The sequence below is a fragment of the Cyprinodon tularosa genome, unplaced genomic scaffold (assembly GCF_016077235.1).
Source record: "Cyprinodon tularosa strain WSP-4 unplaced genomic scaffold, ASM1607723v1 ctg195, whole genome shotgun sequence".
NCBI lineage: Eukaryota > Metazoa > Chordata > Actinopteri > Cyprinodontiformes > Cyprinodontidae > Cyprinodon > Cyprinodon tularosa.
This window is the reverse complement of record NW_024038707.1, coordinates 41,198-55,000: the sequence shown is the minus strand read 5'-3', so window position 1 is coordinate 55,000 and position 13,803 is coordinate 41,198. Positions and strand designations below refer to the sequence as shown.

Here is a 13,803-nt window from a genome sequence, read left to right as displayed (position 1 = left end):
CTGAGAGCGACCCATTCTTTCACAAATGTTTGTAAAAACAGTCTGCATGCCTAGGTGCTTGAATTTATACACCTGTGGCCATGGAAGTGATTGGAACACCTGATTCCAATAATTTGGATGGGTGAGCAAATACTTTTGGCAATATAGTGTATATGTATATATATATATGTATATATATATATATGTATGTATATATATATGTATGTATATATATATGTATGTATATATATATATATGTATATATATATGTATGTATATATATATATGTATGTATATATATATATATATATGTATATATATGTATATATATATGTATGTATATATATATGTATGTATATATATATATATGTATATATATGTATATATATATGTATGTATATATATATATATGTATGTATGTATATATATAATAATGAAACAAAATTAACTCCATAGCGGTGACATTTATGAAACCCAATTCAGCTTATAACTGACTGATTTTCTTTTCATATTTCTGACCTTAGTTATAAAATATAATTATATTCTCCGTAAATTACAAAAATAAGTAAAGTGCATTTGATAATTTACTGTTATAATATACAATAATACATAAAGTAATTTTCATGTATAACGTACAAGTTTTCACCTTATATACATTTCTCCCAGTCACACTTTCTATAGTGACCTGTAATGAAGGATCTCTTTTAGTAAAACTTCTGTGTCTGATACTTAATAGTTTTCCTTGACTTGTTGATAAAGAGCTTAGATATACTGCTTTGCATATTTGAAATGATTTCCATCCCATACACACTGGGACCTACTATAAAGATATTAAATGAATCTTTGGAAACTAGGATTTAAAAAACCAAACATCTCTTAACTCACTCCTATTGTCATGTCATCATGCCAGCCATCCTTCATGTCGTTAGTCATTAAACTAATCTAAGGTTCTGGTTTCTCAGGTGGTTTTTAGATCAACCTCTGCCATGGTTTACATCTTCATCCAGATGAGCTGTGAGATGTGGGACTTCGATATATACGGTGAGACATCAATAATTCGACTGGCTGCTCCCGTTTCTTTCCTTCACAGATGAATATTTCATTTGGATCTTTTCCTTCCAGGAGATCTGTACTTTGAAAAAGCCGTCAATGGATTCCTGTCTGATCTGTTTACTAAATGGAAGGTTTGAACTTTTTTTTTTTTTTTTTTTTTTTGCACTATCCCTTTAGTTTGATAATCAAACTTAAACAAACAAACTCAAAGATTATCAAACTGCTGAAAGATCCAGGTCTAATGTTTTCATTTGCTCTTGTTTTGTTTTCCTAAGAATCTCTGTTTTATTGAAACCTCAAAGAAAACATCAGTCCATTTATTTACACTATACCTTTACTTTTATTTAAGTCGGTATTTATGTTTTTATTTATTTCACTTAAGGTCTGTAACAGTTAGTCAGATGAATTGATTATAAAAATTATAGTCGGCTATTTTAGTAATTGAATCGAATCTTTAACTTGAGTATACAGACTATAAACATTTTTGTGCGGAAAAAGACTTCCCAGATTCCCAGAAGTCCTTCATGATATCTATCTCTATATCTATATCTATCTATATATCTATATATTAGTGATGGTGAGATGAAGCCTCATGAGGCATTGAACCGTTTGGCCAAATTGCTTCAACGATCCCCACAGTTCATGAGGCTTCATGTGAACATGTCACCACCTACTGGTGGAGAGCAGAACTACAGTTTGTAATAAAATCTGTGATTTTTTTTTTGCAATTGTTTTTCTTTTTTTCCCCTTTTAAGTTCCCTTGAAATTGTTAATGGTTGGTGTGTATAATAAAATCTTTTGTAAGTTTTTTAAGTGTAAAATTTCTTAGAACAATCATTTAAGGTGCACAGTTTTCTGCCATTTTAGTGAAATAAACTCAAGCAGACAGTGAAAGTATTTGTGCAAATTGGGCAATGATGAACAAAATGAAAGGTGTTAGTCAATTTTATTCAAACATGATAGTTTTTCCATGTTTTTTGGTTTTAATCAGGTTGGAAGTTGTATTTAACCAATCTTTTGACTAAACCGACCTAATTTTCCCAATCTATATTTTTACTCGGGCAAAACAATGCAAATTAGTCTCATCAGCCAAAATAATTAAGTTTAATCGCAACTTTCAAAAGATAGAGACAGGTCTTGAACCAACAACCTCTAGGGTAAGAGTCTGTCCCTTACAGAGGACGCCACTCATGTAGATAGTCTGATCTGGCAGAAAATATTTCTTAAAACTGCTCAGATTTTGATCATTACATTGTTTATTCAAACCAAATTAGCTTTAAGCAACTAGATTGGTTGGAAAAACAACCAATTTATTCTTAGAATCAATCCAAACTTTATCCAGCTGAGAGCAGCTCTCCTCCAATCTCCAACATCTTGACTGAACACGGAAGCTGTTTAAATGCCTGTCAAAATTCTTGCGCTTCCCGAACCACTTCGCGAAGCGGTCACGTGGTTTCACGGTAACGAGGCCTCGGACGTAATCAATTTTGGCCCCTCCTCTAAATGAATCACGCCTCGACACGCGCTTTGGGGAAACGCCCCCTCCATTACTCGACACACGCCTCGAAGCCTCGGCTCATCTCATAACGTCACTACTATATATATATATATATATATATATATATATACCTCTGACAAACGGAGGCTTTTTGGTAATTTTTTCAACTCTGTTGGTCTTTTTCAGCAGGGCAACGTTTGATTCAAAATGGCCGATTTTAGGCTCACAGCTGTTTTGATTTTAATTTTTACTAGACTTTGACAGATTATGTATTTCTGAAAGCCATGCTTGATTTTTGTTAACAAAAAAGCCAAATTAGTCCCTTTAATCATATTCCATGTTAACAGGAGAAGAACTGCAGCCATGAAGTGACCGTCGTGCTTTTTTCACGCACATTTTATAACGCCAAAACTTTGGGTGAGTTTATTGGATTTTTCCTGTTTATTCTCTTCCTATTTAAACATGTTGAATAAGTTGTGAAATTCCTCAGAGGAGTTTCCTGAAATTGTGAGAGGATCCATGAGACAGAACCACGAGGGACGCTATTATGAAGACTTCTACAGGTAAGGGAACCCAATGAAAAGAGAAAGGACCGATGATGGTCGGGGTCTGATGGAAGCTGTGGACTGTTTTGTGATCAGGGTCGTTGCTCAGAATGAGAGACGGGACGAGTGGACGTCTCTACTGGTCACCATCAAGAAACTCTTCATCCAGTACCCTGTTCTGGTGCGACTTAAAGAAGCAGGTAGTGGAGAAGTCCAAAGCATCTCTGATCTGGGATTCAGGATCCAATCATAACCCAAATTGTTTTGTTTGCTCGTTGTGACGTCAGATGGTTTTCCTGTGGGCTATAATTCCACTGCTGTCCAGGGAAACTACCTGGAGGCTATCAATCTTTCCTTTAACGGTGAGTTGGCTTAAACCAAACCTCTTCTGATTGAACCAAAGCTCCTCTGACTAAGAAATGTCTCTGCAAGTGAAGGAAAAGAGGGGAAAACTATAAAGGAGTTTAATCAAACAACACATTTTAGTCTACCAATAAACTTCAGAGTCGAGTTTGTCCGACTCTCATACGAAGTGGGACGGTTTTAATCATGTCTCTGTAAAACCAAGTTATTTAGTAATGATTTCATTTAACCGATTAAAACTCTAAGAGAACAGCTATTAGCATGAAGATGCTTTCCTAACCTTACCAGCCGCAATCAGGAAGAAAACGGCACTGTCTGAAGAAGCAGGATTTCCTAAGCTGTAGCCGATCATTAGCAGTTTACTTTCTCCCCCTCAGAAACAGCTACAGATGTTATGCTACGTTCACACCGGACGCAGCAGGAGCAGCAAAATCGTGTCTGCTGCTTCATTTTTGCTGCTTGTACCAGTTTAGTTCTGACGGGCGGCTGAAGCAGCTTTGCTGCTCTGGCTGCGCGGTGCAAAAGTGTGTCTGACGCGCGTTGGGCGGAGCTACTCTATCCTTTCTCTGCCTTGCAGCTATATTTGCTGTGATCAGTGGGAATAAAGTAGTTTTAATATGTTTTAAAGTGAGAAAATACACCTGAAAACTTAATCACTGCAGTCAGTTCATCCTGATTACCATCCTGCCTTCCAATATTATTTCTGTCGGAGCCGCTCAGACCCCCACATACCAGCGGCGCTGTCAGTAGGAATCCCATTCAACAGCAGCCTCTGGCCGGTCGCCTCCTCGCGGTTCACCGCGGCGGCTGGTAGGTGTTTTTCATCTAAATAATCTAAACTGCAGTAAGCAGGATAATAAAAGCGAACATATTCTGCCGGCAGATTTCTGCATTTTAAGTTAATTTATGCCTCAACAAACTGTTTCAGAGGAGTGATCACAGCGCTCTGTGTCATCAGCGATGTGTCTGTCTCCCTGCCAGCTCCCAGATCAGCTTCTCGGATTGATTGATGCGGCGCGTCGAGCCGCAAAAGTTAAATTTTTCCATCTCAAGCAGCAGCGCGTTTGTGGCGCGTCAGATGCTTAAACGCTCCCGACGTGCTGCGCCTGCTGCTCAAAACGCGCTGCGGGAAATTTTGCGCGTCAACCATTGACTTTGCATGTAAACTCGCTGCTTCTGCTGCGTCTGCTGCGTACGGTGTGAACGTAGCATGAGGGAATCTACAGGCGCATAAATCCAAATAGCACAGAGAAGGAAGATTAACTTATGCTTTTTATATATTGGGGCCTCATACTGTTAAGTAAAGCTGGGAATACTCGATGCAACGATTTTTTCTATCGTTGCACGCAGCTACAGCTCAAACTGTACGACGAAACCGCAGGGTTTAAAAATTTACAGCTCACTATGTTTGTTCTCACACTGTGCGACCCGACGCTCTGATGAGATCTACCTGCTCAAACTGTACGTCTAAAAACAACCTCAGCTCCGCAGTGAGATGGCGCTGCTCAGACTCGTCTATCCGGAAGCCAAACGAGTAGAAGAGGAATATGAAGCTGACTAGAGAGAAACGCACTGCTTTGACTATTTGTGCAATTTTGTGCTGAAAGCCCTAAAAAGAAAAAAAGGCGACGACGTATTTGGAAAAAAGACACGGCTGAGCAAACGAGGCTACTACAGTTTGTCAATTTTACAGAAAGAACTCCATTTCACTCATTGCAACCCCGCCATGCTTCTGTGTTTACATTTGAGAGGAAGAAGAAGAAGAATCCTTGTTTGCGCACTGAGCGATTTGCCCACGACCACCTTAAGACGGCCGACTGAATTTCAAACACTTTTGATTTTCTCCCGACCTTTTGATCCCTGATCAGGAGCTGGTCATGAGAAGCTAATTGCCCCTCGTAACCCTCTGTTGTCGCAAAAATTGTCGCACGACTGGAGATTATTATCGGCCCAAAAAGGGCAAAATAACCTACAGTGTATGCCCGACTTAATTACGCATTAGAATGTTAAAAATACGCATGCGTTCTTTCAAGCAAGGTAGGCTAAGGGCCCTCTCGTCCCAGATTCTCTTAAAATGCTGGCATACGCTGAAGTTTCTATGTATTGAATATTCATAATGAGTCCAGAACTTATGTCCAACAAAAGCCTAATTTATGCATCACGTAGTCAGTATAATGCCCATGAAATGATGAGAAGCCAGTGTCACGCGCGTCAGATGCTTAAACGCTCCCGACGCGCTGCGCCAGCTGCTCAGACGCGCTGCGGGACCTTTTGCTGCGCTTTGACGCGCGTCAACCATTGGCTTTGCATGTAAACTCGCTGCTTCTCCTGCGCCTGCTGCGTCCGGTGTGAACGCAGCCTTACTTTGAACGGCCGGTTCACACCGATGTCGAGCGGTTGAAGTTCCTTTGTCAGACCTCCCGGAATAACAGCGAGCACAGCGTTAATTTGTTTCACTATGTTTTTCACATTGGCTGTGAGATGGGCACGCATGGAGTCACAGATTAACAGCGATGGTGATGCGTGGAAAAAAACCACCTGGTCTCCTTACATTCACCTCCCTCAGCCACTCTTTCATCATCTCCTCAATGAGGAGATGAGGAGTTCTGCATAAAGCACATACCTGTTCTTTTATACACAATCCACGCCCACACTTCCCCCTTTAACGTTCTCATGGCGGTCTCAACAACGTCCGCAGTAACAACACACATAGGGCGCCCCGCATGTTTTGAGGGAAAAAAAAGACGTTTATATGCTCCTTATAGTCGCGAAAACATGGTAGACGCCGTGACTTACGAGTAACTCATACTTAATGTATGTCAACGATCAGATAACTTACCTGTAACTTCTGACTTGTGTCAATTTACTTGCTGTATGTCGAAGTGTGCCTTTTTATGCATCGTCAGTATTTCCAAACAGACAAATTAGCTGTTCTTTCAAGCAAGGGAGGCTGATTTTTTCTTTTTTTTTTGGCCTTCTTTCCACCACCTGACCAGCTGTGTGCAGAAATGGGTGAATGACAGTGGTGTCAAAAGTTCACACATTTGTTACTTAAGTAGAAGTATAGATACTGCAGTTTAAAAACACTCTGGTAAAAGTTGAAGTATCAACTTGACCTCTTTACTCAAGTAAAAGTGAAAAAGTATGTGCTCCAGAAACTACTTAAAGTATAAAAGTATAAAGTAACCTTTAAGAAAAAGGCCAGATGCCACTATATGAATTAAAAGCTCAATTTGTCGTCTATTTTAAAAAGTTCTTAGAGATATTGCCAAGGATGAGGGAGGTCTCCCGATACGCTCTCGCCTGTGTCCGACCTTTCAGACATTTAGACATGTTTTCCTGAATCCCACATTGTAGCATGGCATAGACAATTCACGTTTACAGTTTGAAGAACACCTGCTTGCTTCTAATGATTTCCTTTAGCTAACCAATGAGTGTTTGCCTTCTATGACTCATCCAATCACACTAGTTTTCACTAGATGTGGATGGAGCCAATGATCTGCATTGGATGGAAAATGGATGGGAAATAAACATTTATAAACATTAAACCATGGGTAACTAATTAAAAATCAGTGGCGTTCGAATAAAGAAAATCAACCAGTAAATGTCAGGAGACATTTTTAATGATCTGTTACTTTAAACAGAATTTAACACTCAAATAAAATGACGTATTTATGCATTCATGTTACACTGAATAAAAAAAAAAAAAGATGAAAAAATAAAAATAGAAATTGCCAAATATTGCATCCAGTTCTATCTGAGAGGAGTTGACACTTGTATGACTGTATTCCTGTATATCCATCACTAGTTAAAAGACAAGATTCAGCAAATGCAAATTCTGCCCTGTAAAACAATGACAGCGCAATTGTCGCTGTACGATCTGAAGCCTCATTTGGAGCTTTTAAACAGGCTTTTGAAAAACTTTGATACTTTTTAGAATAAAAAGCTAGCAGATGTGAATAATCAAAAATAACAGAAACACAATTATAGAGCATTCAGTATTGTAAGAAAGCCCACACTGTTTCTGAATAAATACATTATTGTATGAGTTACGTTCCGTTTTTGTCTCTTTCCTTGTAAGTATGAAATGTCCCATGCTCCTGAATGCACCATAGCTGTCTGACGCTCGCAAACGAGTAACGTTTGTTTTAAAAATGTAAGGAATAGAAAGTAAAGATACTTGTGTGAAAATGTAATGAGTAGAAGTCAAAAGTAGGAGGAAAAATAAGTAATGGAGTAAAGTATAGATACCTAAAAAGTGGACTTAAGTACAGTAACGAAGTATTTGTACTTCGTTACTTGACACCTGTGGTGAATGAAAGGAGGCTCCACCTTAATTTAACCCTATCAGTGAAAACTCCAGTTAATTCTGTGCTTTTATTACAGTAGGACATAAAGCCACCTTCACTGATCTCTTTCTTTGTTTTTTTGTTTTTTTCTACATTGAGAATGATGAGTTGTGTTGTTCTAAATGTCTCCCTCAGTGTTTGACAAGCACTACATCAACCGTAACTTTGACCGCACCGGCCAGATGTCCGTGGTCATCACTCCTGGGGTGGGAGTGTTTGAAGTGGACCGTCTGCTCATGATTCTCACTAAACAGCGAATGATCGATAACGGTCAGTGTTTCAATGCACACAAGCGAAGGGAAGGTGTAGGAAATGATTAAAGGTGATGCTGAATTCTTTTTAGGCATCGGTGTGGACCTGGTGTGTATGGGGGAGCAGCCGCTGCACGCTGTGCCGTTGTTTAAGGTAAAGGATTCAAAGTGTCAGCCGGTGTTGCCGCCTCCGGCTGAAGAAAGCTCATTTTTACAAGTTCTGGTCTCTGTTGTTTTCTTTTTAAGCTGCAAAACAAGGCGACAGCCAGAGACTCGCGTGCTGGAGATGACTACAACCTTCCACACTGGATCAACCACAGGTAGGAGGAGCTCCATGTTCTCCATGAACGATCCCTTTATTTATAGCAGGTTAAACTAAGAAACAAAGAACTCATTTGGGACGTGAAATATATTGAGATAAATAAAAAAAAAAGCAGTTTTCTAATTGATATAAGACAAGTCCATAACTTTTATACTTAGATATTAAACTTTGTGTTAGAATTATTCTTTCAAAGTATTCCAGTACTTTTTTTTTTCAGTTTGTACTGTAAAAACATATCTAAAAATAAGTTAAGAAAAAAGAAAAACTTGTTTTGAACTTAAAATAAAATAATGTGGTATTTTGCTGTTGAAAGTATATAATGGAATTTTTTTTTTTTGTAAATTGTTGTGGGAAAAAAAAATTCAATTATTGACTCCGGTTAAATAAACGGAGATCAATGGATTTCACTCATTTAGCATTTTATTTTACCTTTGCAAAGATTCAATTCAATTCAGTTTATTTATATAGCGCCAAATTCACAACACATGTCATCTCAAGGCACTTTACAGTTCAACCAGATCATACAGTCAAATTGATACAAAGTTTTCTATCTAAGGAAAAAAAGTTGATTGCATCGACTCATTGACTCAAATACAATCCCTCACACTAAGCATGCTTGTAGCGACAGTGGAGAGGAAAAACTCCCCTTTAACAGGAAGAAACCTCCAGCAGAACCAGGCTCAGTGTGAGCGGCCATCTGCTGAGGCCGACTGAGGTTCAAGGAGACAGAAGCAGAGATACAAAAGGAAGCTGTAAAAGGCGGCCCCGTCCAGGAAGAGAGAACAGTTCATTATTATTATTGCTTGGTAATTAGCCCTGTTCTGATCTGGCCCACATTCGTTCTCCCTCTCTTACAATAATGGAAAGTAGTCGGAGTCCAAACAAATTACAGACACTTTGGTTAAACAGTAACATGTTATGTTTCTTGAGAAAGAATTTGGTTTGTTACGGAAATAAGTATGTCTTGTCTACCCGATACATCATGTCCAGCTAACGCTGCTCAGTTTATTAGCCTACAGTTTTTCTAATTTAAAACAAGTCTTGGCCTATGTTGCTACCTAATTTATTTGATATATTAAAAGATTTTTCAGATCAATATTCAGAATCCTTTCCTGTCAGTCTTCGCATTACAACCAAACAAATAATTAGGTTTTTGATCCATCAAAATCTATAAAACAATAAAAAAAAGTTTTTACTCTCCACTGTCGCTACAAGCATGCTTGGTGTGAGGGATTGCTTTCCAGTCAATGAGTTGATTAAATCAGCTGGTTTTCCTTAGATAGAAAACTTTAAACCAATCTGTCTGTATGATCTGGTTAAATTGTCTCTGTTTAGAGCCTTTAGATGACGCCTTGTGAATTGTCGCTATATTAATAAACTGAGTTGAATTACGTGTTTGCATGTAAGAATAATTACTTTTATGATGTTTTGTGGATTTATTATATTCGCAAAATCCTTTGGCTGAAAAAGTTGTAGCTGTGACTTTTTAGACCTCCCGTCTTTTCTGCAGCTTCTATCCGTCCAAAAGCCAGAGTTCCTGTAACTCGTTTACTCCTCGGATCAAGCTGGCTGGGCGGAAGGTACACAACAATGACGTCCCATTTACTCTTTCACTGTCAGATTTTTTTGTTTCCTAATCTAGTTTTTTTTTTTCTGTGGTGAAAACTGATCTTATCCTTAGCCTCAAGGAGAAACCCTGAAGAGCAGCAGAGACCACTGTGAGTTGTCAGCAGTCACCGCCTTTACCTGATGGTTAAAATGAATGAGGTGATGATTTTATGGACTCTTTCAGCTCTGTGTTCACCTAAAGACTCGGAGAACAGCCTCCCTATACAGGTAGACTACGATGCCTATGATGCTCAGGTGTTCCGCCTTCCGGGTCCGTCCAGAATTCAGAGGAGTACCAACTTCAGGTATTCACAAGCTTTAGCTTTAGGACTGTTGCATAATGCTTCATGAACTTTAAAAACATTCGGTCATTTCATTTCATTTCATCAGTGCCTTTTTAGAATACCTTCACCCTCCCACAAAGTTTGTTAGTTTTATTTAACTTTTTATATATCTTTTATATGTTCTGATGTCTGGTTCTGATGTCTGAAGTCAAACAGCTCAGTTCTGAGAGCTTCTTGCGAAAAGTATACCCCATTTACAAAACCCTTTAGAAACCGTAACGAGAACGGTCCGAGCACGGTGATTAATGTCAAATTTGGAACCTAATATGAGCTAAGCTAATGTTAGCTTAACTGTTTAGATTGAGGAAAGTGAGGTTTTGATGAACTCTGGTTTAAAGCTGAACATTTTACATCTACAGTCATTTTGCAACTGGTGTGAGGTATTTTTTTTTTTCTTTTTTACGTCCAGTATTGTCTTTATAAATAGTCGGCTGGATATGGAAATTAGCTTCTTAATATCTGGTATGGACTGAGGCGCATATTGTTATGGTAATAAAAGGAGAGAATTACTAATATAACAAGAAAAACAGCAAAAATACCAGACAAAAGTGGCAATATTGCAGGAAAAACATCATGAGAATAAAGTTGGAAGATCAGGAAAATAGTCATACAGTCATATAAGAGTCCTGGCAGTGTCACATGATTAGGGCCAAGTTATAGATCATTTTATTCAATATTATGAGATAAGGTTACAATATCAGGTCAATAAACCCAAAAGATACAAAAAAAAACTTTTAAACAAAAAAATATATTTTAAATATTAGAAATATAAAGTTTTTAATTAGATTAAAGCCCCTCTAATACTGAAGTACTGTCTATGAGACTAACAGCAGATTTTCCACATCCAACATGGCGAACGCAGTTTTCACTACCAGGCTGGTTCCACCCACAAAGTGAGAAAAGTTTAACTGAGCGCACAGAAAAGGGTCAATGAGAGAATCTACAGGCGCATAACAAACAAGCTAGGAGCGCAGAGGAGCGTGCATTTATACGTTGGACATATTGGGGTCATGTGGTACCAAATCAGCAATCATTAAAATGTTCAAAATGTGCATGGAGAATTACGGAAGAGGATTAGGGCCACTGGAAAAAAAAAAAAAAAAAAGTTTACTGATTTTAAGATTTTATTTCAATTTAGTATTGGAGAAAAGACAGAATTCTGACTTTAATCTCATGATTCTGACTTTTTTCTCGGAATCCTGACTTTTTTCTCGGAATTCTGACTTTTTTCTCGGAATTCTGACTTTTTTCTCGGAATTCTGACTTTTTTCTCAGGATTCTGACTTTCATCTCGGAATCCTGACTTTTTTCTCGGAATCCTGACTTTTTTCTCGGAATCCTGACTTTTTTCTCAGAATTCTGACTTTAATCTAAGAATTCTGACTTTTTTCTCAGAATTCTGACTTTTTTCTCGGAATTCTGACTTTTTTCTCAGAATTCTGACTTTTTTCTCAGAATTCTGACTTTTTTCTCGGAATTCTGACTTTTTTCTCAGAATTCTGACTTACATCTCGGAATCCTGACTTTTTTCTCGGAATCCTGACTTTTTTCTCGGAATCCTGACTTTTTTCTCGGAATCCTGACTTTTTTCTCGGAATCCTGACTTTTTTCTCAGAATTCTGACTTTTTTCTCGGAATTCTGACTTTTTTCTCAGAATTCTGACTTTCATCTCGGAATCCTGACTTTTTTCTCGGAATCCTGACTTTTTTCTCGGAATCCTGACTTTTTTCTCAGAATTTTGACTTTTTTCTCAGAATTCTGACTTTAATCTAAGAATTCTGACTTTTTTCTCAGAATTCTGACTTTCATCTCGGGATCCTGACTTTTTTCTCGGAATCCTGACTTTTTTCTCGGAATCCTGACTTTTTTCTCAGAATTTTGACTTTTTTCTCAGAATTTTGACTTTAATCTAAGAATTCTGACTTTTTTCTCGGAATTCTGACTTTTTTCTCGGAATTCTGACTTTTTTCTCAGAATTCTGACTTTTTTCTCAGAATTCTGACTTTTTTCTCAGAATTCTGACTTTTTTCTCGGAATTCTGACTTTTTTCTCAGAATTCTGACTTTCATCTCGGAATCCTGACTTTTTTCTCGGAATCCTGACTTTTTTCTCGGAATCCTGACTTTTTTCTCGGAATCCTGACTTTTTTCTCAGAATTCTGACTTTTTTCTCGGAATTCTGACTTTTTTCTCAGAATTCTGACTTTCATCTCGGAATCCTGACTTTTTTCTCGGAATCCTGACTTTTTTCTCAGAATCCTGACTTTTTTCTCAGAATTTTGACTTTTTTCTCAGAATTTTGACTTTAATCTAAGAATTCTGACTTTTTTCTCGGAATCCTGACTTTTTTTCTCAGAATTCTGACTTTAATCTCAGAATTCTGACTTTTTTCTCAGAATTCTGACTTTCATCTCGGAATCCTGACTTTTTTCTCGGGATCCTGACTTTTTTCTCGGAATCCTGACTTTTTTCTCAGAATTTTGACTTTTTTCTCAGAATTCTGACTTTAATCTAAGAATTCTGACTTTTTTCTCAGAATTCTGACTTTCATCTCGGGATCCTGACTTTTTTCTCGGAATCCTGACTTTTTTCTCGGAATCCTGACTTTTTTCTCAGAATTTTGACTTTTTTCTCAGAATTTTGACTTTAATCTAAGAATTCTGACTTTTTTCTCGGAATCCTGACTTTTTTTCTCAGAATTCTGACTTTAATCTCAGAATTCTGACTTTAATCTTAGAATTCTGACTTTAATCTCAGAATTTTGGATCTTAATGTAGATGGGCACCATGAAGGAAGAGATGTGGAGCACTCAGCTTCACTGACAAAGATGTGAGTTGTTTGAGGTGGCCAGTGACACATTGGTGAAAAATGACGTAATTACGCAACTTTTTACGTACCCGAGGGGTCCCCTCATTAATGGAGGAGCAGAAGGTCATTAAAACAAGAGAGCTAGTCTCTAAAACAGACATGGCTATGGCTTGATGCTAACATGTTTGTTAGCTGTCAGAATTCTGAGAAAAAAGTCAGAATTCTGACCTTAATACTAAACTGAAATAAAATTGAAAAATCAGTTAACTTTTTTTTTTTTTCAGTGGCCCTAATCCTCTTCCGTAGAGATTAGCTTATCTGCATGTTTTTAAAATAAAACTTCCTTGTGCCCTTTTGGCAGAATTCTAACTTAATTAACACACTGCGCAAAAAAAAAAAGTAAATTAAGTCAATTTTTCTTTTTAAGTTGTTTTTTTTATTTTATCAGGTTTACTGGTGAATTAAAATGGTTTATGTTTAATATAAGAAAAAAACTTAAGTTTCTTATTTCAAGTTCCTGATATATAATTATCCTATTTTAAGGACATAAATAACCCTTCCATTGTCAGATAACCTTATTTACCTGCCCCAATTAAGGGCAAATCCACTAAAATTAAAAACCTTTTACTCATTTAAGACAAGTTTTTGCTGTGCCCTCATCAGGAGGAGTTTTAGGGATGCAA

At 37.5% G+C, this 13,803-nt stretch overlaps 1 protein-coding gene across 5 annotated transcripts in view; it reads left to right on the top strand.

Annotated features, from left to right (window-relative positions):
• depdc5 (DEP domain containing 5, GATOR1 subcomplex subunit) overlaps positions 1 to 13,803 on the top strand; it is a 65,566-nt gene that overhangs the window by 11,592 nt on the left and 40,171 nt on the right. For all 5 annotated transcript variants that reach the window (XM_038283564.1, XM_038283563.1, XM_038283566.1 and 2 more), the window contains exons 8-19: positions 942 to 1,020; positions 1,102 to 1,163; positions 2,878 to 2,947; positions 3,021 to 3,093; positions 3,172 to 3,275; positions 3,363 to 3,437; positions 7,923 to 8,057; positions 8,131 to 8,192; positions 8,285 to 8,358; positions 9,871 to 9,940; positions 10,042 to 10,078; positions 10,153 to 10,273. In XM_038283564.1, coding sequence (XP_038139492.1) covers positions 942 to 1,020; positions 1,102 to 1,163; positions 2,878 to 2,947; positions 3,021 to 3,093; positions 3,172 to 3,275; positions 3,363 to 3,437; positions 7,923 to 8,057; positions 8,131 to 8,192; positions 8,285 to 8,358; positions 9,871 to 9,940; positions 10,042 to 10,078; positions 10,153 to 10,273 — 962 coding nt within the window. The remainder of the gene's footprint in view (positions 1 to 941; positions 1,021 to 1,101; positions 1,164 to 2,877; positions 2,948 to 3,020; positions 3,094 to 3,171; positions 3,276 to 3,362; positions 3,438 to 7,922; positions 8,058 to 8,130; positions 8,193 to 8,284; positions 8,359 to 9,870; positions 9,941 to 10,041; positions 10,079 to 10,152; positions 10,274 to 13,803) is intronic.